This window comes from Vitis riparia, chromosome 14 (assembly GCF_004353265.1).
Source record: "Vitis riparia cultivar Riparia Gloire de Montpellier isolate 1030 chromosome 14, EGFV_Vit.rip_1.0, whole genome shotgun sequence".
Lineage (NCBI taxonomy): Eukaryota > Viridiplantae > Streptophyta > Magnoliopsida > Vitales > Vitaceae > Vitis > Vitis riparia.
Genome location: NC_048444.1, coordinates 9,853,039 through 9,876,022, shown reverse-complemented (window position 1 = coordinate 9,876,022; position 22,984 = coordinate 9,853,039). Strand labels below are relative to the sequence as shown.

At 36.6% G+C, this 22,984-nt stretch overlaps 1 protein-coding gene across 5 annotated transcripts; it reads left to right on the top strand.

Moving 5' to 3' along the window:
• The first annotated feature begins 4,561 nt into the window (after positions 1-4,561).
• On the top strand, positions 4,562-22,454 carry LOC117931213 (zinc transporter 5). 5 transcript variants are annotated; one of them, XM_034852137.1, is made up of 11 exons: positions 4,562-4,762; positions 7,539-7,731; positions 7,838-7,923; positions 8,619-8,703; positions 9,058-9,136; positions 9,717-9,847; positions 9,960-10,046; positions 10,148-10,260; positions 12,451-12,581; positions 20,775-20,885; positions 21,400-22,454. In XM_034852137.1, the coding sequence occupies exons 1-10, from the start codon at positions 4,704-4,706 to the stop codon at positions 20,882-20,884; spliced, it is 1,074 nt and encodes a 357-aa protein (XP_034708028.1). In that variant the 5' UTR covers positions 4,562-4,703; the 3' UTR covers position 20,885; positions 21,400-22,454. The 5 variants fall into 5 exon arrangements, with proteins under 5 accessions (XP_034708028.1, XP_034708025.1, XP_034708027.1 ...); XM_034852134.1 differs by having other exon boundaries at positions 21,397-22,454; XM_034852136.1 differs by lacking the exon at positions 21,400-22,454 and adding an exon at positions 21,044-21,322.
• Positions 22,455-22,984: the final 530 nt, after the last annotated feature.

The window sequence follows — 22,984 nt, the reverse complement described above, 5'->3', positions numbered from 1 at the left end:
ATTGAATTGAGTGCAAACCTTTGATGTTAGTTAGTTTGGATTAGCAATGATTTCCTTCATATATCTCATCATGTAATACCTACATTCCACACTACCTGGTTGTCTTGGGCACTATGGGAAAATTATCAACAATTGCAATAAACACTAGAATGATGTTCTTACTTCTTTAGCATCTTATTGATGATCATATTAATAACCATCCATTTTCTAATTTTGTCATAAATTAAGTGGTGAAGCAATATATTTTAATCTAAACAAATAAGTACTTACAACCACTTTCACCCAAGTTGGCTCCTTCTTTGATGTTTTCTGTTTTTCCGATGGGTTGATTCTCATTGCCCTACAAAAAGAATTAAAAAGATGTTATTTAGACACTATCAATTGTATTAAAATAGGAGAAAATATATACTTACATGTTAACTATGTCCTTAAGATCATCACATGGTTGACAGGCCATTGGATCAAGGTAATATGCAATCATTTTCTTCATCTCCAATGCCACTAACACCCAATGGAAACTAAAGAAAAGAAATGAAAATTGTAATATAGTATCCACAAATTCAAACATCACAAACTAACTTACAAACACCATACTGATATTTAGGATAAAAGGTTACTCTGGGTTGTATGGAATAAGCATATATTCAGCATGCTTTGTATTCTTTAGTCGATCTGCAATAACCCTTGACCTATTTTCCTTGCTTCCCTCTCCCATTCCAGCTTTTGAGACCAATGCTGGATTGACAAAAACATATCGTTCGGCCTGCTTTGCATCAATCAACTTGGGTAGATTTCCCAAGTAAGGCTAAAGTAGAGCAAAGCCGCACCTTGACATGTGTTCTACTTATGTTGGGGGTGACCATTCTAGTTTGTGGTCATAAGTGGGGTGTCAAATCTCAATTAGTTTATTGAATAGATGAACCAAACATGACGTTATTATTAATTAGATAACATGTTGTGTAACCCATTTAAAAATGAAGTTGAATAACATCTTTTGTAACATAAGCAATGAAGCCTATGTCAGATTGTGAAGCTTAAATTAGTAGTAAATGTTGCACTTTGCTCGGGATGTAGGGGGTCGAGCTGCCCGGTTAGCTCGCGGGGGTTGAAGGGAGCAACGTCCCCTGAAGAAATTTTTTTTATTTAATTTGAAAGCCACATGATTCTGCTCATAGGCAGCAATTATTGAGTTCCATGACACTACATCCCTTAATAAAAATTGTTGAAAAACTTTCTATGCATTCCAAGAGCCCATATCTCGAAATGGCATTTCATCAAACAAGTTATAGGCAGTACCTACAACTCCATGGAAAGCAAGCTCCTTTCGGCATGAACCATTGTACACAAATGGAACAACACCAGAACCATTTCCAAATCTTCTAGAGAACATAAGAACCAGAGAACAAAAACAGAGGAGAGACACAACTGAGCCTAAAAACAGAGGTATAGTATCTTTTTATCGGAGATGCAAACCAAGAAAATAACTGATAATAAACAAAAACCACAACAGATTTACAAGCATTCACACTCAAATCCCAGAAATCAATAGTGAAGAATGTGAATCCATGGGAAAACGAGAACATATGGGCTCGTACCCGACAACTCTCTCTTCTGGGTTTTTTCTTCTCCTTTTTTTTCTTTCCTCTGTTTCTCTGGTTCTTCGACCTTTCCTCCTTGCTTATCTCTTCAACCGAAGGCACCTGCCTTTGCTGCCTCTTGCCTCTCCCAACCTACGAATCTAAAAAAACCCTAGCTTTCTCTCATATCTCCATTCATTTTCTTTCTCTCAATCCAGCACCCAAATAGTCAAATCAGTGGAACATCCATGAATGCTATCTTCTTGATTTGGAGTAAGAACTTCATTTTCTCAATTGAAATTGGCTGGAGCTTGCTGGTTCAGTTAGAGACAGATTTGGTAATGAAACTTGAGTGTGGACATCGGGTATGGAAAAGGCTTTATTACATTTATCTCTTTTTTTTCAATTGAAAAATGTGAGTAATTATAAAATGAACAGAAAATGACGCTTTTAAAAGCTCAAAGGTTGAGGTTCTCCTACAATGGCACTTAAAAAAACGTCATTATTTGAAATTCATTGTACAATGACGCTTAAAAAAGCGCCATTATTTAAAAACGTCATTATTTCTCCAATTAAAGCGCCAAGATAATGCAAGCGTCATTAATACCCATTTTTGAGAATAAATAATGACACTTTATATAGGCGTCAAGAAAAAAAGCGTCATAAATTACATTTTTTGTAGTAGTGTATATAGGAATTGCTGAATCCAAGAGTTAAAAATAAGTTATTCATTATCCAAAATAGAATAACCACTTAGAATAATGAAACATATTATATTTGTTGAGAAGTGCAAAATCATATAGATAGGATCCCCATTGTACATCTTGATTGATTGGATCATTTCTTTGTGGATTCCTATATAAAGCTTTTATAGATGTATTTTTGGGTATTCCTTTATCATTTCGCCCAACAAGAAGAGTTTCCCTAATTCTATGACTTTTTTTGAATACTCATTTCTTGAATATCGATGAACATTGTTTAAAAGACTTTTGGGGGCCAAGACAATTTTGAGGAATGTAAGAGATGAAAGATCAACATGGTTGCGACAAATTATCAAAATCAGAGATGCTTAAGGTAATCAAGTTAGAATTTGAAAGTTATCTTCCAAAATTAAATTTGAGTCTCGGAAAATTTCTTTTAGTTTTGAAATCGGTTTCTGAAATACCTAGACAACATGTCCATGAATTAAAAGTTTGGAAATGTTTCAAAGTTCCAAGTTTCAATTTTTCTGAAAACTTTTGCGGTCCATGGACACAAGGCTGCTCCATGGGGAGTGAATTTTCTTTCACTTCCAACGAATATGTACAACATACATCACCTATGTGGATGGAACAAGTATGTTTGACATATTTTCGTACCAAAGCAAAGTTCATGCGCTGAAGTATGAAATCATCAACAAAGACTTCAGCTAGAGTATGCAAATGCTAAATGAAAACACTTCCAATGGCTAAGAGAATAACGCCCAATAGAGAAATCTAAGGCTAGTTTGGTATGCTACAAATTTTTAGATAAGTAACTTTTTAAATTATGGTTCTAAAGGTGGAGAGGTTATTTGTTAGCTATAAATTTTTTTAGAAGAAAATGACTTTAAGGGGTCTAGAGTCCATTCAAAACAAACATTGGATACCATATTGTACAATAATTGTATCAAAAAATTGTATTTGATAGTGATTTTACGAAGCATTTTTAGTATTTTTAACATTTAAAATTTTTTATCTTTTAAGTACTAAAAATGTTAAGAACACTTCTTAAAATCACTGTCAAATGTACTTTTAGAGTATATTTGATAATGATTTTAAGAAGTGTTCCTACCATTTCTAACACTTGAAAATTTTTATCTTTCAAATATTAGAAAGATTAGAAATGTTTCTTAAAATCATTATCAAACATATTGTTAATCTATATTGTCACTCATTGTAAAATAAGATCATCTTCTTAAAATTTTGATGTGTTTTTTTTTAAAGATAATTTTAACAAGCTACTTCGAATTGTCTTTTGAAAGTACAATTTAAAACCAAAATATGAAGATAGTCTTCTCAAATGATGATTTCAACATTCATTCTCATGATATATGAATTTTTGCATATATATGTATATTTTTTGTGGTATCAAATGTTTTATAGATTAAGATAATAAGAGTCTTCTTAATAGTGATTTTAGGAAACACTTTTAATTTAAAAATATTTTTTTTATAAAAAAATTAGGTATTTGGCAAAATTTAAAAAATATTTTTAAAAATATAAAAAATTACTTGTAATATTGAAAAATCACTTGTGGTGTTTTCTACAGAAAAACTTTAGAATGTTTGATAGCATTTCTATTTAAAGCATTTTTAGTGAAAGTATTTTCTTTAAAAATGTTTTTAGAAGAATTAACTGTCAAACGTTTCTTTTAAAAAATACTATGAGTATGTTTAATAGTGATTTTACAACGCGTTTCTAACATTTTTATCACTTGAATAATAAAAAATTTCAAGTATTAAAAATGTTAGAAACGCTTCATAGAATCATCATCAAATGGACTTTAAGTGATTTTCTAATACTACAAGTGATTTTTCATATTTTTGGAAGTGTTTTCTAAATTTTGTCAAATGCCTAATTTTTTTTCAAAAACATTTTTTAAACATAAAACTTTTCTTATAATCATTGTCAAATAAACTCTTAATTGGTGAGTAACCTTAAAAAACACTTTTAGAAAAAACACTTCCATTGGAAACATTTCAAGTAAAAAATACTTTGCACTTAAGTAATTAAAAATTCTTGAATTCGGTCCAACCTCAAAGTCCAAGCCCAAAGCATACAAGTTATGGGATCAATTCATGCAGATTCAGTTCTAGTTCAACTCATCCGCTTCCTAACATACCGAGTCAGCCCAATGGGCCAATGTAGCAAGTCCGAATTGGCTGGTCCAGTGGTTGGCCCAACCCAAGGTCTCAAAGTGGAAGAGTCACAGACCTTCAAGTCTGTTTTCTTGCTTCGGGGGCTTCTTTCTTGTGATGAAACTGAGGAAGCGTATGAATATATTTCAGTAATTTTTTTTTTTTCGATAAAATCTTTGAAAATGTGTCTTGTATCCCAAGCTACATAGATATAGAATCAGGGGCTTCGCAATACGATTCTCGCAAAGATGATATCTCCAACGCAGATTTCCGAAGGCCGAGGATCTCAGAATTCTGCTTCATTCAGGTAAAACCCTCCCAATCTTTGCCTCCCCGAACCTTCATTTACTGCATTGGTCCGGACCCTAACCCTTTGATTGGCTGGTCTGAAAGCTCCGGAAAATAAAATAAAAGAAATGAAATCAGGAGTTTGAGTCTGTTTTTTGTATTCTTTGGTTGCTTAGGACATGAGGAGAAATTGAAGTTGTGAAAATTGGATATTCGTTGTTTGGAACCTGAGAAAAGATTAGTCTCCGTCCCATTTTTTTGATGTGGAAATTGCATCATTGGTTAAAATAATTATCATTTTCATTCATTTTCCAAACTTTTCTATATAATGAGAGAGAGGTGATGCTGTCAGATTTTCATGGTAAGAGAGCTGCTAAATAGGGCATGTTGGTGTGTTCATAGAGTCTAACGTTAAAATGGTAGTTAGCAGCTCTTTGACCGCTCTAGGTTTTCAATTTTCCAGCATATCGTGTGATAGAGCATTAATTATGGTCTTGTTAATGGGCATACAGCCAACGCCTTTACATGCTTGTTTTGATTTTTTTGAGTAGCTAAGGTGATTGGGTTTGAACATATTCACCAGTTTGGGAAAAGCAGCCCCCCGGAGTATAGTTCAGTCATAGTCCCCTCTGGCAATGTACCAGAAATCCCAAGCCCCTCGGCCCCCTCCACATTTTAAGTGGTATAGGATAGAGGGACGGACCCATATCACCTAGGTTTCTTTCACTGTTAGTTGTTATCAAGGTGGATTTCTCATTATTTGAAAAAAAAAGGAAAAAAATATTGATCATTTTGGGATAGAGTATTGGAGACAGCATGTGAATGGAAACAGGATAATTGCATCAGAGGACATGAGAATCCTGATATGGGTGATTAGTTTGGTGGTGACTAGAAACCTTAATGATTTGTTGTCTAAATGCATCAAAGTTGTTAGCCTATCAAAATAAATAAATAAATAAATAATAAAAAGCATAGACATGCTGGTAAATCTTGAGGTTTCTCCTTACTAATGAATTCTTGTCAGTAAATAATTTGATTTGAAGGGAGAAGAATATAAGGGTACATCACAGATGGAAAAGATAAAATAGAAATATAAGAGTAAAATTCAACAGAAACGAGAAATCTACCAATTCATCTGTTTGTTTCTGATAAAAAAAAACAAGAAATCTACCAAAGAAATTCCAACCCCAGTTTCCTTCCTAATGCTTTGCAAAAGGAACCTTTCCCTCCAAAAGCTTCAACTTTACATGATAGACCTCTACATCCTTAAAACTTCTTTCTAGGCAAACAAGAAGAAATATTTATAAAGAAAGCGCTTGAAAAGGTACACACGGTGTATACAATTAGTGCCAAACTAGGCAAATTAAAAGTAAGGGGGGGAACAAAAAACAACCTCCTCCTCCTTGCTTTGAACTTAATCAATCTACAAAGCTTATCATTGACATTGAATGATCTTTAATATAGACACTAACCTAATCCAAAAAGATAAGCATAAAGGAGATTTGATTACTTGATCTGAATGCTCTAAACCTTTGAAAGACCTCCTATTTCTTTCCTTCCATAACATCTAAAATAGGCACAAAGGAGCGGTCCTCTAAGCTTTCTCCATCTTCTTCCCCACAAAGAACCGTGTGAACTCAGAAGGTTGCCTTTAACAGAGGAATGCATCACCCAAGCTACTCCAAATAGAGAAAAACCAACTGCCACAAAATTATTCCTTTAAAGCAGTGGAGAAGCAAGTGATTAGCTAACTCTTCATCCCCCTTGCAGATGTAGCATTGATTCAAAATACTCTAACCCCTCTTTTTGAACTAATCAAAAGTCAAAACCCTTCCTCAAATAGCTTCCCAAATAAAGAATCCCATCTTTGTTGACACCCAAGGGCTCTAAACTATGCTTATGAGAAAGGCTTAATTCTTCCTTGGGCAACAAATGCGTAGAAGGATTTGACAAAGAACTTGCTAGTCATGATTTCCTTCTAGTCTAGTCTGTTTTCCTCATCCCTTCTAATTGAGATTTATTGTAGCCTCTAGAAAAATACCTTCAATCCTTCTAGTTCTCAATCATGGAAAAGTGTGTGAAAGTGGGGAGTCCACTGGGCCCTTTCAACCAATAGTAATACCCATTTAAGGTGCCACCCCTGTATATGGTATTCCACATCCACAAAACCTTGACACCTGTTGTCAATAGCTTTGAAAAATCTCTTTGCACTAGAGTGTAGTTGCAAGGGCAAGAATAGCATCCATTTGGTCAGATAAAGGCATTCACCTTCCACCAACCAATTCCCTTCTGCCATGCATCCTACCACAACCAGGTGTCTCTACGCTTTCTGGAGAGGTTTTCTATAATTTTCAGAAGTTTGAAAGCTGAGAAGTATAATTTCGATAGGAAAGAGACTTTCTTGTACTATAGTTTTGAGTTCATGTAAATGTTGGTGCGGCCAACTCTTATATTGCTAAAGTGTCTTCCTGTTTAACTTCGAAGAAGAGCAAAATTTCCCAGTTTCTTTAGCTACTTTATATTTTGATAATATATTTGTCAATATTGTTTTCATTTTTTCTTGGGGAGAAAAACTGATAGGAATGATATGTAGGAATACTACTCTCTCTCTCTCTCTCTCTCTCTCTCTCTCTTATATATATGTCCTGAGACAAGAAGGAAACCAGCTAGCCCCCTTTTGCCAGAGTGGGGAAGACCCAGGGCACATAGCCTGGCTTATGAGTTCTACATCTGGCTCCTTTTTAACAGTCACACTTTTTATAATGATGATCTTTTATGATCTTTCTTTCTTGTAGGGAAACTCCCTTGCAGATTATCCATGTTATTGGCAATTTCATGAGGATCTGGTCAGTTTACTCCATGTACCGATTTTTGTCTCAGACTGGAGCATCAGTTGTCCTGTTTATTTTCAGTTGTCTGGTTCCATCATCAGTCATATTTTTAGCTTTGCAAAAGCCCTGGAAGGGCAGACCCCTCACTAACGCACAGGTCAGATACAAATATTCCTTTTTGAAGGAAATAAACAATAAATTTCTATAATTTACCACTTGGATGATTTGCTTTAAGATGATCTTTAATACCCGTTGTTTTTCAGGTAGTACCTTCGATAATAAATGGTGGCATAACAGCTTTATACTTCATCTTGTGGGGCAAGGGCCTCAAATCCTGTGGCCCAGTCAGGTAGGTACTCCCATGCTCGAATGAAGATTCCAACTAGTGCTTTGAGTGAATGTTCTGACTGCCTTTGTGATATTTTTTAATTTCTTTTCCAATTCTTTTAACCTTGTAGAAGTCACAGTTTGCAGTTAAGGAATAGTTTGTTAATAGGACTCTCTCTCTCTCTCTCTCCCCCTCCCTTCCTCCCCATGCATTCAAACACACATTGCTTGTCAATAGATAAAAGTCTGGGCTTATTAAGCATTATTTTTTAGCATTGTTCTAGACCTGTGGGTGGGCTTGTGATAATTTAGCATTGACTTCACCTTCAATGCGCAAACTGCATTTATTTATTAGCAAATGACATCTTATGAGCTCGCTTTATTAATGCCATCCATCCAACTAAAATAAATTTAAGGTGTCTTTAGATGACTCAAACATGTATGGTTCACTGCAATGACTCTATGCCAAATCTTTAATTGGTTCCATGGCATAATCTATCAACTATGTGCTTCTAGATAAGATCTAGGTCCCCTTTTCCAGTGTCACACTTCAAGGAATTAGTTAAGTAATCTCTAACCTTCAGTCTGACTATTATTTAATCTGAAAATTTAATACCCCGGTTACTTCTTTTTCTTTACTTTGGGCATAATGTGTCTTCTCGCTTGTTCATGACTACATAGTAACTGTTATTGATTTATATTCTCATTAAATTTCAGAGCTATTTTGGCTGAGTATTCTGGTGCTGTTCTTGGAGTCTTGTCAGCACTTTTGTATGGTTGGAAGGGCCATGTCTGGAAAAAGGTAACTCTTAGATATGCTCGACTATAAAAATGGTTTTCGGTTCTATGAACTCTTGGAGTACTGAAGACAAAATATATTCTTCCGTATTATTAGGAGCATTAAACATTTTGTTTTGGATGTTTCTCCCATCGCTGAGGGAACATTGACTTCCTGATAATTCCTGTTCTTCTGAAATCATTTGCTGTGTCTTTTGCAACATGGTCATTCTAACTTCAAATCTTGTCCTTATTTGGGACCTAACACATGAGTTTTACTCTACTGATGTTTTATTATTAGAGAGGTGATCAAATTGGAAGGCAGTAGATATTTTCTTCTTTCCCCTAATTTGATGTGTGTCTCCTGATCTTTCACCAGGTGGGCGGGCTCATTGCGATGCTTACATCTTTCTACTTCTTATCTCTAGGGTGGGCTACAGCCACATCTTCTCCATTTTATATCCTCTTGTATATTGAACTTTTCTCATGGTTAATTTTGTACAAGCTAATAAGCTTCACCAGAAAAGAATGTTCCATCCCCCTGTTGGTTTGTTTGTCAGCAGGGTGCTGAAAAAAAAAAAAAAAAAATTTGGTGATCAGGAAAAAAAAATTCTTTTTTGGGCCCATTGAAACTCTCACCTCATAGGCCAGGTGTTTTGGACAGAAACTTATTATGGAAACTGAATACAAGATTTTTTTTTTTTTTTTTAGATTGGTAAATTTTTTGTCCCCACTAGGACTTGAACCTAGAACCTCCCCATCCCTTTGCCACTTGAGCCAGGCCTCAAGGGTAAGATTTTTTACATGAGCTTTCAAATGCTACTATAGTAGAGCTGGATGGGTTTTGTCATTTCTCTTCCCCTTCTTTCTGTCCTCTTGTAAACAAGCTGAAGAAAATACTAAAGCTTTTCTTCTCTTGCTTTCCCTTCTTCATTTTTCTCTCCTTTAATCTTCTAAACTGCTGAATCAAAAGTATCTTTAAAGATAACAACTGGCATATCTTTTACTTGTGTGAGATTAAACTTAACTGGAAAATACCATTTAAAGATATCCTTGATACTGAGAATCGGACAGAACGAGTTTTGGGGATGAAGGAAATGGCAATCCCTATCTTTGCTGGAATTTTGTCTGCATTGAGAAGGGTGATTGCACGGCGTGTTTCACTCAAGGTATTGACATCCATCTATATGCAACATACTACCATTTCCTTTTCTTTTTCCCTTTGTAAAAGCTACTGGTTGACCACTACAACATCTGATTGTAGCCATTCTCTGCTTTCAGAACCAACTCAAAAGGCGGCTTCATGCAATAACAACTGCTTCTGCTACATGTTTTCTATTTCCTGTGGCCATGTGGGACATGATTATAGTGAGTTTTTAGTAGGCAGACTTGATTTCTTTTTATGAACTCTATAGGGCTGTCATCATTGACATTGCTTGCTTCTTACTGGTTTCATTGGAGCACTTCAGGGAACATCATCCGAAGGCAGCAGACAGTTACCATTTTCTACTTGGGCGTATTTGAGCACCATTCTATTTGGAATTATCTTGATATTCTATGTTGACAGTATCGCAGAGGAGAGGTACCTTATATAATAACTTTTTAAATGCTCCTCTGGTATTTTTTGATTGGGAAATTTGTGGTTAGTAGGTTATGATGTGGCATATGTGAATGGAACATTCATGATTGCGTGCTCATAAAAATTTTCCTTGAATGGCCTTAGATAATTTATTTCATTCTGCTGAAACTTTGAAATTTTGATCTCAATGACAGTCACCCTTTATAGTTCCCCTCGAAGATGGTGTCTGGTTGTTAGTTTTTAGTATAGATGCAAATTGGGTATTGCCTAATAACCATGTTTTACTCTGTATGTTATTCTTTTCTGTTAAATAAAATATTTAGGTATTGTTGGTGGTAATAAATGATTTATATATTAAAATTTCCTGGAATTTCATTATAGCTTATAAATATTTCTTATTTAGCTGAGATAGTTCATTATTGAAATGCACTGCTTTTAAACTGCTTACCGAGTGTTCTGGAGTTGCTTCATTAACTCTCACATTTTAAAACCTTTCCTGCTAGAAACAGAGTTAAGGTGTTGAATACCTCAGTTTTTATCTACTCACCTGTTGAGTTTTGATGGTGAGAGCATTTTAGGGGTTAGTAAGCAAATCCTCCATGCTCCAGTGAAGGTTTCTCCTTATATTTTAATATGCTTAGTCTTCTCATTCCACCACCATTGCTTTTGTTAATAAACTTCTTCTCTTGTTAATAGGCCTGAAAAGGATCAGATCCTAACTGTTTTGGGTTGATTGAAATTATATCTGTTAGAAAATTATCTGAGATTCAATGGGTTTTAGAAATATAGTCCAGATTCGAATTCAAATGCTACTGTATCACCACTATGTTAATCTTCTCTGATCTGAATCTATCAATATTATATAATATAGTTCTGCTTGAAAAGAATATATTGAACTTGTATAAAATATTATTTGTACTATAAAATGTGTGCAACAAAAAACATCTTAATACTATAGAAATATATGCTTAATATGCATACACACATATCCACTCTATAGCATGTAATTTATTTTGTTTAATTATAGATGATATGCCATATAAATATGTATTTTGCAGCAGATAATCAGATTTAACAAATTGGATCAAACTATTTTATTTTCAGAATCAAGCAGATTTCAGTCTTCAGATCATTTACAGACTGGAACTTCTTATGAAATTTAGACTGGAGTCCAATCCATTGACAGGCCTACTATGATTGTATGTTTTCAATTGGGATCTCACTTCTCCTGTCAATTTTATTGTTGAGTAAACCAACTGGATTATACTTTTAGGCCTTGTTTGATAATTGTTTTAAAAAATAGTTTTGAAAATTAGTTTTTGAGAATAGGTTTTGAAAATTGTTCTTTGATGTTTTGTAGAGATTATCTTGGTTTGGGAACTTGAAATGTTTTTAACCCGTGTTCTATGTTTTTAAATATGTTTTAAAAATAACTTTCATATATAATACTTTATTTTGAATCATTCTCCATATTTGTATAATTTTTTTTTTTAAATAACCCTTAGAAAACAAGTGAAAACAATCAAAGATATTGTCTTAAACATCCTAGGATTTGTTATAAAGAATAGAAATCTGTTTTCTGTTTTCTAGTTGTTAAATGTGTTTTCCTATTTGTTTATTTATTTTGGAGAACAGAAAATTGTTTTTGAAAACAGTTACTAAATTGACCCCTAGTTTCCAAGCTACTAAAACCACCTAACCTGAGTGTCATTCCTTTAAGAGAAAGAATAATTAAAGTGTAAAGTTCTGCCAAATTCTACAAATACTGCATCAGCCTCCATCATGATTGTATAATTTGCTGAGGTGGGCTTTACTGACTAATGAGTCTCTGTCACTATCTGTCTAGAAGATTGCTTAAATGGATTTTTTTTTTCTCGGGAGACTGAATAATATTGCTGATGCCTTGAGCAGCAAAGAATTTGTTTCGAAGCCACCTTGTAACAGAATGGTCCTGTTCTACTATCATGATCCCATATGTCTTATTAAATTTGTCTGACTGTTGACTTATGCATCTTTTATGTGTTTGTCATTATGTTCCTTATATTTGTAGTTAGCAGATTAAGCATTTTCCTCTAATAACTGGTGGAGTTTTTGTGAGGGCATTTTTTACTCTCTCAACAATTTATTTATTTTTCAAATACTTGTCCTTTTTAGGGACTCAAGAATGATATAACCTGTTTTATCTATTGGTAGGTTGCATATGGTTTTTTCTTCTCCAAGGCATTTAATGGTAGCTGGAGGATGCATCATTGTCATGGAGATTGTGTACAAAATGGATTTTTCTCTACCAGGCTTTCTGATTTGCTCAATAATTTTAGGCTTTGGTATGCACAATAAATCTTTGTTTGTTGTTCTCTCTGCAATGCTTTTGTTTTTGTTTTATTTGTATTCTCTTTTCTCTTGTTTTATAAGTGAGAAATCCTATGCAATGTTACAAAAACTGAAACCTTCATTGAACATTCCCTTGTAAGCTTGACACTGTAAAGGTCCACAAAGGAGTCTACCATCCGCTACTCTTTTATGGAACTCCCTAATGTAAACTTGCAAGCCAGTGTCCCCAGTGTCTGATCAGCAAGCAATCTACTAGAGCAGCTTTTTTTTTTTTTTTTTTTAATTCCCAAGTCTGAAGAGATCCTAAGTTTGAACATCAAAGGAACATTCAGTGCACCTTTCATTCTACTAAAATCCTCACCCTCTGTCTATTTCATGTCACATGGCAAAGATATTTTGAAAACTCTCACACTACTAATACTTCTTCACAACTCCTTTCCATGAGGACCCCTGAAAATACCAAAAAATCAATCTCCTGAAAAACACTATAACCACTTGTCAGTGATGCATTTTTAAGTAATCCAAGACTGCTAACCTCCAATATCCCCATCCTTAGGCCAACCCCAATTGACAAATGGACAAGGGGACTCAACAAGGCATTCTTGATTAGTGCCTGTGTATTCCCCTCCTTTGACAAGTACTGTCTCTTCCAGCTAGCTGACTTCCCCTCAAACTTCTTAATCACTGGATCCCACGTAAGCTTGGCCCAGATCAAGATCCCAGAAAAAGGGCCGTTAGACAAAATGAAGTTCGCCCTCCACATACCCCAAAATCAGTTTTGGGTTGGGGCTGGGTTCAGGGGGACGGTAGTCTTCTCAAGGGTGGTAGGTTTTTGCTTCGCTTTTTTCTTCTTTTTCTTGCCTTGTGGCTTCTTTTGTATACTCCATGTGTACCCTATTGTGCATTTGTAAGCGCTTTTAATATATTCTCCTTATTTACCTATCAAAAATAAATAAATAAATAAATAAATGTGGCTACCTTTTCTCCTTGCCCAACAGGAATTTGCTCACTCTTTTGCAAATTTACCTTCTAAGCCGAAAACTCTAAGAAGAATGTAAAAATGTGTCTGAGGTGCCATTGCTGGTCCTCATCTACTCCCTAATACAACAAACTATTACCCACGCAAAGCAAGTGCGAAGTATCAACACATTTGCCCCCTTGACCTAATTTGAATCCTTTAAAATAATCCCCTTCCACAACAATTGCAACTAACATGCTAAGCACCCTCATAACAATGATGAAAAGAAAAGAAGACAGGATTTCTTGCTGCATCATGTGAAATTATCATAATATCTTGTATGTGTCATTAACAAACACTGAGAAGCACACTGGAAATCAGGACCTAGTCCATCTCATCCATTTCTCATGAAAGTAAAGGAAGACAATATACATTTTTCCAATATCTAATTTGCTCATAGAACCTCGGATTTTGACCGTCAACCTTGAGTCATTAACTTTATTTGCAATCAACAGAGCATCTTGAATTAAACAGCCCTCTGTGAAAGCATTACAAGAAATTGATACCATCCTACCAGCATCCTTCTGAGCCTCTGAGCAAAAATCCTTGATAGTAGCTTGCATGTTTCCCTCCCCTTCTTCCCTTCACATCACACACCAAAAGAAATGCCTAAAAGCAACCACAATTTATTTATTCATCTCTAACTCAAAACCCCACTCCGTAATTGCAAACCTCATTGTTAATTCTCTATATTGCTGTGAACACTTTTGCACACAGCGGCCCACAGTTTTTTGAATCCTTTTACACGAGACCCTACTTTTAAAGTCCCAAAACCTCTATCTTTAAGCCTAGTAACCAAACATCCCAAAACCGTAAATTAGTTTTAGTCCAGAAATTCCAGCAACATATTGTGTTAAACCCCATCAAATTCTATAGTCTATGGGATAAACCTTAAGCCACTCTTTAAAACTTAAAAACATTTAAAGTTTCCTATACCTTGGCTAATCAATCAACTAATTGTGCTAAGCATTATTAGGAGTTTTATTGACTGTCGAGCAGCAGTTATTTATTTCTTTTTTATTTTTTATTTATTGCTGTTTGTTCTGGAGGTTCATTGCATATGGCTTTTGCTTTATAAGGAACTTTCTATCTTGTCCTTTACTTTGTACAAGAATTGAAATATTGGAAATTATTGAAATATCAGACGGAAATTTGGAAAAAAAAAACTCCAAAAAATAATAAAATATACTGAAATTGTTTTGTAGGGTAACTTATATATAATAATTGAACAATCTTTAACAAGGGCGAGGTTTGCCTAGGTGGCTAGGTGGCTGCCGCATGGTGGAAATTGTGGAGATTAATTGCCAAAAAATTCCGCAAAATATTGGAAAAATCCAAAAATAAAAAAATCACAAGAAATCAGAAAAAATGTGAGGATTGATGGTTAACCGATATTGTATACGGGATTTTGTATCGGTACCACCTGATTACCGATGGATCTCTGATGATATTTCCTGATTTTTTAATCGCTGATTTTGTATAATATCATATTATTTGTGTGTGTTTCTCTGTAAAATAAAATAAAGTAAAAAAAAAAAAAAAAAGAATAAATATGAGCTATTCTAATGGATGTATAAGTCTAAATTCAGACAAATTACACATTGATCACTCTGACTTGGATGTGATTTATTACTCTCGAGCTTTTCAAGGCTCCTGGTTTTGATGATTGTTCAATGTCAGTTGGCATGTGTAGTTCATGCACATTTTTAATTGGGATAAAAACTGAAGTTATTGTTAAGAGAGAGAGAGAAGAAAACCTTGATTCTCATTCATTGTGTCTACTTACAATTGAGAAAATATATATATACAAGGCTAGGAGTCCTAACTACCATACATGTGACCTATATTAAAAAGGAAAGATTGTACACTATAAATTTATTATATTCAACACTCCCCCTCAAGCTGGAGCATATACGTCATATGCACCAAGTTTGTTACAAATGTATTTAATCCTAGGACCTCTGAGAGATTTAGTGAAGATGTCTGCTAGTTGATCATTTGAATTAACAAAACTTGTAGCAACACATCCTGATGCGATCTTCTCTCTAATGAAGTGACAGTCAACTTCAATATGTTTGGTCCTTTCATGAAAGACTGGATTGGATGCAATATGTAATGCGGCCTGGTTATCACATATGAGTTTCATCTGTTCATCCTTTCCAAATCTCAACTCCCGAAGAAGATGTCTCAACCATATGAATTCACATGTTGCCAAAGCCATAACTCGATACTCAGCTTCAGCACTAGATCTGACTACTACATCTTGTTTCTTATTTTTCCAAGATATTAGATTACCTCCAATAAAAAACACAGTACCCTGAAGTGGAACGTCTATCTGTGGGTGAGCCAGCCCAATCTGCATTTGTATAACCAACAACCTGAGTATGACCTCTGTTCTTGTACAACACACCTTGGCCTGGTGTACTTTTGATATATCGAAGAATGCGGATTACGGCATCCCAATGGCTATCACATGGTGACTGTAGGAATTGACTAACAACACTCACAGGAAAAGAAATGTCTGGACGAGTAATGGTGAAATAGTTCAATTTACCTACGAGCCGTCGATATCTCCCAGGGTCTCCTAAAAGCTCCCCCTGTCCTGATACAAGTTTGACATTCGGATCCATAGGTGTGTCTAACGGTTTACAGTCTAACAGACCGGTTTCTTCCAGGATGTCTAAAGCATACTTCCTTTGGGAAAGGACCACACCGGAACTGGATTGAGCTATCTCAATTCCCAAGAAATACTTGAGTTTCCCCAAGTCTTTGGTTTGAAAGTGGGTAAAAAAATGTTGCTTTAGTTTCTGAATACCATCCTGATCACTGCCTGTAATGACGATGTCGTCCACATAAACAACCAGATAAATACATTGCCCCAAGGAGTTATGATGATAGAAAACTGAATGGTCTGCTGTACTGCAAAGCATGCCAAACTCTTGAACAACAGAACTAAAACGGCCAAACCATGCTCGAGGAGATTGTTTCAAGCCATATAGAGAACGGCGTAACCTGCACACTAAACCATACTCCCCTTGAGCAACAAAACCAGGAGGTTGCTCCATATAAACTTCCTCAACAAGATCACTATGAAGGAAGACATTTTTAATATCCAACTGATAAAGAGGCCAAGAACACATAGCAGCCATGGAGAGAAGCAAACGGACAGAAGCAATCTTGGCAACAGGGGAGAATGTGTCACCATAATCAGAACCATAAACCTGAGTATAGCCTTTAGCAACTAAGCGGGCCTTAAGGCGATCAACCTGACCATCAGGACCAACCTTAACTGCATAAACCCAACGACAGCCAACTGTAGATTTACCAGAGGGTAAAACAACAAGATCCCAAGTGCCATTAGAGTGCAGAGCATCCATTTCATCCACCATTGCCTGTCGCCAGCCTGGATGGGAAAGAGCTTCATGGGTGCTCTTTGGAAGAGAAACAGAGGATATAGCAGAAACAAAAGCAGAATAGGGTGAAGATAATCGATGATAACTCAAAAAATTGTAAATAGGATGAGGATTATGAGTAGAGCGAGTACCTTTCCGAATAGCAATGGGTAAATCATTAGGAGAAGGCAGAGCCGGGGCAGGAGAAGCCGAAGGGATAGGAAGTGAGTCAGTAGGTGCCTCAGCAAAAGGGGGAGAAGTAGCGACACGAGGGCGACGATGATAAACCTGAAGTGGTCGAGGAGGCACAACATCAGATGGGGAGACAATGGGAAGGGGCAAGACTTCAGAAACAGGAAGAGACTCAGAAGTGGTGGAAAAGAATGGTGAGTCCTCAAAGAAAGTGACATCAGCGGAGATAAAGTATCGATGAGTCTCAAGGGAATAACAGCGATAACCCTTCTGAAGTCTGGAATATCCCAAGAAGAGGCACTTCATGACTTTGGCGGAAAGCTTGTCCTGTCCAGGAGTGAGAATATGAACAAAACAAGTACAACCAAAGACACGAGGAGGAAGGAAATAAAGTGGTTGGTCAGGGAAGAGAAGGAAATGAGGAATCTGATAATGTAAAATAGAGGAGGGCATACGATTAATTAAATAACAAGCGGTAAGAACAACGTCCCCCCAAAAACGAAAAGGAACATTATTATGGAGGAGGATAGTACGAGCTGTCTCAACAAGATGTCGATTCTTGCGTTTAGTTACCCCATTTTGTTGAGGAGTATGAGCACAAGAAGACTGATGAAGAATCCCATTATGAGACATAAATGAAGTAAATGGAGCTGAAAAATATTCCCTGGCATTATCACTGCGTAACACACGAATAGAAATATTGAACTGGGTTTGGATTTCAGCATAAAATTTTTGGAAAATAGAGAATAACTCAGCTCGATTTTTCATTAAAAATAACCAAGTACATCGAGAATAGTCATCAATGAAAGGACCCCAAACATCAGTGTGGACAAGTTCAAAAGGAGACTTTGCCCGATTATTCAAACGCTTTGGGAACGAGACACGAGTATGTTTCCCAAGCTGACATGACTCACACAAAAACGACGACAAAGTGGAAAAACGAGGGACCATCTTCTGGAACTTGGAGAGACTAGGGTGGCCCAAACGACTGTGAATGAGGAGAAGAGCATCAGTGGAAATGCAAACTGTAGGAGATGAATCCGAGGTGAGGTGATAGAGGCCTTGAGACTCACGTCCTATGCCAATCGTCTTCCCCGTACTCCGGTCCTGCAAGGTCACAAATTTATCAAAAAATGTAATAGAGCAATTAAGAGTACGAGTGATTTTGCTGATGGAAATAAGATTAAAAGGACATTCAGGAGTATAAAGGACAGAAGGCAGAGGAAGGGCCAAACCAATACCTTTAGCTACAATTTGAGAACCATTAGCTAAGGTAACAGTAGGTAATTCAGAGGTAGTAGTAATAGAGGAGAAAAAATCCTTATTACCAGATAGGTGATCAGAAGCTCCAGAATCTAGAATCCAGGGTTCAAGAGAAGATGTGTGGGTAAGGCAGGCAGAAGCATTACCAGGCTGGGCAACAGAGGCAACAGAAGCCTGAGATGCCTGAGATGCGGAGGAGCTCGGAGGCTGAGGCAGTTGAGAATCAGAGGACTGGGCCACATGGGTAGTGCGAGGAGGCCGTCCATGTAACTGATAGCAACGATCGCGAGTGTGACCAAGTTTATTGCAATAGGTGCAATGAGGACGTTGGCCTCTACCTCGGTTATCACTGCGTCCTCCTCGAGAGGTAGTGTGAGAAACTAACACAGAAGAATCTGAAATGCTATCAGATGGCAAACTCTGAGTGGACGAGATACGAAGGAGGCGAGCAAACACATCATCCAAGGATGGAACTGATGAACTACCAACAATTTGATCGCGGACAGGCTCAAGATTCGGACGGAGGCCAATAAGAGTAAGGACCATGAAGAACTTGTCAAGCTGTATTTGTTGAGCCCCAACATTAGGAGTAAGAGGCATCACAGTCAGGAACTCCTTCTTAAGAGAGACAATCTGGTCAATATAAGTAGATAGATCCAAGTCCTGTTGGCTGATATGGACAATAGCAGAAGCAACCTTATAAAGACGCTGGATATAATTCGTGTATAATCCTTTGGCCTGAGTCCAAAATTTAAAACAAGTTTTGTAGGTTCGAAGATGAAGAAGGATCTTGGGATCAACGGATTGCCATAATACACTACATAACTGGGCATCTATCTTTCTCCACTGTACGCGCTCAACCTCAGGGATATCTGCCTCTTGTGTAACCAAGTGATCCTCATATCCTTGTCTCATAAACCAAAGTTCAACAGAGGTAGACCAAGAAAGATAATTTTCACTGCCAACCAATTTCTCCGAAGTAATCATAGGAGATCCAGATATGACAGAGGAAAAAATGGAAGTTTTAGTAGCCATATCCACTTATCTGGAGAATGAAGTATATTTGGATCGAAGAGAGCCCTAATACGGCTTCAGATGCGGCTGAAGAAGGAAAAACCGAAGAATCGCCTGTGTGAGAGACCAAATGGAAAAGAAAAACAACCGTGGCACCACCGGAAAGGTAGAAGAACACTTCCCAAGGCACGTGCAGGGATTGGGGTTGAGAAAAAATAGCCGGAGGACGCCAGAAAAACTGTTCGGAGGGCCGACGGAGGCAAAAGAACCCCAAAAGAGGCACGTGCAGGGCTCGGATGGCAGAAACAGGTATGAAGGGTGGCTAGTCGGCGTCAGGCGAGGTTGGAGGAGGAAGCGTGTCGTCGGAAAGTGGCTCACATGCCCTCACGCGCCGGCGCGTGAGATGCAGTCGCCGGCCGGAAAAACGCGCGTGGCCGGCGCGTGGGTGGTTTTCTGGCTCTGGTGCTTTGGGAAAAATTGGAGATCTCTTCCAAGTGCTCCTTGCAGTGTGGGAAAAAGACGTCGCTGGAAAAGTCGCCGGAGGTGAATGTTTTCTGACGACGATTCGATCGACCGGAAAGCTTTGGGGTCTGGGGAAGGTGACCGGAATGAAACACGGTCACAGGAAGGTTTCCCGGAATTGATGACACGGGGAAACTGGAAAGAATTAGGTTTTCTCCCTTAGCTCTGATACCATGTTAAGAGAGAGAGAGAAGAAAACCTTGATTCTCATTCATTGTGTTTACTTACAATTGAGAAAATATATATATACAAGGCTAGGAGTCCTAACTACCATACATGTGACCTATATTAAAAAGGAAAGATTGTACACTATAAATTCATTATATTCAATAGTTATAAAACCTTCAATTACCTAAAATTGCATTTAGAGCACTTATGGAGTAATTCCACTCAAAAGCCAATTTATTTTTCACATTTAAATGTTAAAAATAATATACTGGATGAAGATTCTTTCAATGTTTTTAGTTTCCAATTAGCTTTGCAATTTGTTTGTTTGTTTTTCTCTCCTTGTTTCTTTCTTATTTCTTTCTCCCTTTCTTTCTATCTTCCTTTCTGAAGGGTTTTCTCTTTACCCATAATTTCATTGACTTGTTCTTCCTTCTTCCTTCTTCTTGAAGGGTTTTCTCTATACCCATATCTTGTTGATATGAAAGCTATGAACCTTCTTTGTGGTATTTCAACCAATTGATGTCATGTTATAGTTTTTTTTCATGTGTTTGGCTTCATTGTTCTCTTTGTTATTTAATTTCACCAAGGTAATGGGTTCATATGAATGAATTTTCCAGGGATATTTGAAGCCACTTCTTTGGATCGTAATAGGAAAGGTTCTCAAACTCCAGATCTATCAAATGAAATTTTAGGGGACCAAATTCAGATGCATTCGCTTCCAACTTGAAGTATGTTATTGGCTTTTCTCAAGTTTTTCTTATTACACAATACCACTATTTTTTTTTTTTCCTTGTATATAGTCTGTAATTGTAAGACCATTCAAAATCCTATGTTGGTGGATGCTGAGCAGAGGTTTATTTATGTTAATACTGTTTATTTAATTCAGATAGGGACCAGGAAGAGGTGGGGGGAAGTAAAAGGGATTTTCAGGCAGTATGGAAATTTATGCATGTGGAGAGAGAGTGGCAGTTGAAGCTTTGATGTTTAGATTATTTCTTCCTCTTATTATCCCCTTATACAGTTGTTGGTTGCATTTCATGTCAAATTGTGATTTAAACGAATCTCAGAACATCTAGTCATTTTGAGAAGCCATAGCCTCAATATTTTATTCTGTTACATTTTTTTTAGTATTCAGCGTATTGCATCTCTCTTTTTATTGTGGGCACAGAGTGGGTTTTGATTGTGAGGTTTGTCCGAATTTGTTGACCTTGCTGATTACTCTCTTTCTGTTTGGTGCAGTAGCATTTTGATTGGGTTATCTAGCAGTTCTACTGTCAGCATTTGTTGCAGAAGCACTGGTTCTGTTTAGTCCTAGTTATAATCATAACCTTCCTCAAAAATCAGCAGTAAGAAAACTGCATATCATCCACTGCCTGCTGAGGACACTCCTAAGGAAGTTCCTGATTTTTTCAGTGTAGGGACTCCCAGGTAGATTAGTCATGTTTGGATGTTCAGACCTTGACATGGCTCAGAAATGGAGTGAATCTTGGAACCATGCAGTGTTGTTCCCATGGAGTGGATGGCTACCTGCTTAGACTGTTTTACCATAGAACTGACCAGTGTCAAGGGTTTAAGAGGTAAATTCCAGTGGATTAATCTTTAATTAACTGATAGGTGAAGACTTGGTGAATGTTTTGGACTATTAATCACCAAATCCATGTTCCTTTTTAACTTATCTCTGGACCCTCAGTGATGCAATGCGTTTGCCCTTGTAGTGAAGTTTTCTCATTCTGTTAGGTTAAATATTCATTAATTTGTCCTTGGTGTATTTATTTTGTCATTACAGAGAAAAATTAACCGAGAATGTGTAGGAATGAGGCCCATGATTCCATAGATTGTGATGGTGATGGATGGTGTTGACGACATTTTTCCCTTTTTTGTTTTGTTTTTTGGCTTGGGGTAAGGTCGTAAGGGTACTGAGGGGTTGGTGATGGGGTCCTGAGACTGCACAGTGGCAATGGTGGTGGTACGACAACTTGGTACTGGTGGTCTAGGCTGTAGAGGGTTGCAGATGACGATACCATCCGTTTATTCTTAACAGGTGGGGATTCGGAACAGCGCCTCCCACTTATAAGTTCAAATGTTGCCCCCTTTATTTCCCAGCTGGTTTCTCTCTCCAATCATACTTCTCATTGTCCATGGCTCCAAATCTTGCAATCTGGAAGCTTTCATGTGTTGGGATTCTTGGTTGTACATTTGGCAGCTAAGATGATTAGTAGTTGGGAGTTGGGACTCTCAGCCAAAAAGTGTACTTATATTTTAAGCATACGATGAATTTGTGGAGGCATCATATCCAACCCTGGCGAATTATATAGAAACGCCCGTTGAAAAAAAAAAAGGGGAAAAATAAATAAAATATCATTATACATTGGATATTATGGGTCCTATTACTAGTTTACATTTGCTCATGTCATTAGGGGAAGGAACCACCAAAAAGAGCTTTTGGTTATTCTTGAGAAACAACCACGGGGAAATAAATAAATAAAATTTGTTTTTGGTAATTTGAAAACTTTCGGCTATGTATTTCTTGGAATCTTAAGAAGTCTAGTCTAGTATTTTATTTAAACCAAAGCTAATTGAGAGAGTCAGTTTGGTAGTGATTTTTATAAAGCGTTTTTAATATTTTTAATACTTGAAAATTTTTATTATTTAAATATTAAAAATATTAGAAACACTTTTTAAAATCACTCACAAATGCATTCTAAATTAGGTCACTAATTTGTGAGTCTTAATTACATTAAATAAGGTATACCTCTTCAAAGTTAAAACATCATTAGAATATACAAAGCTAAAATCTGTTCAAATGGTGGGCCCATGGGCCCAAAAA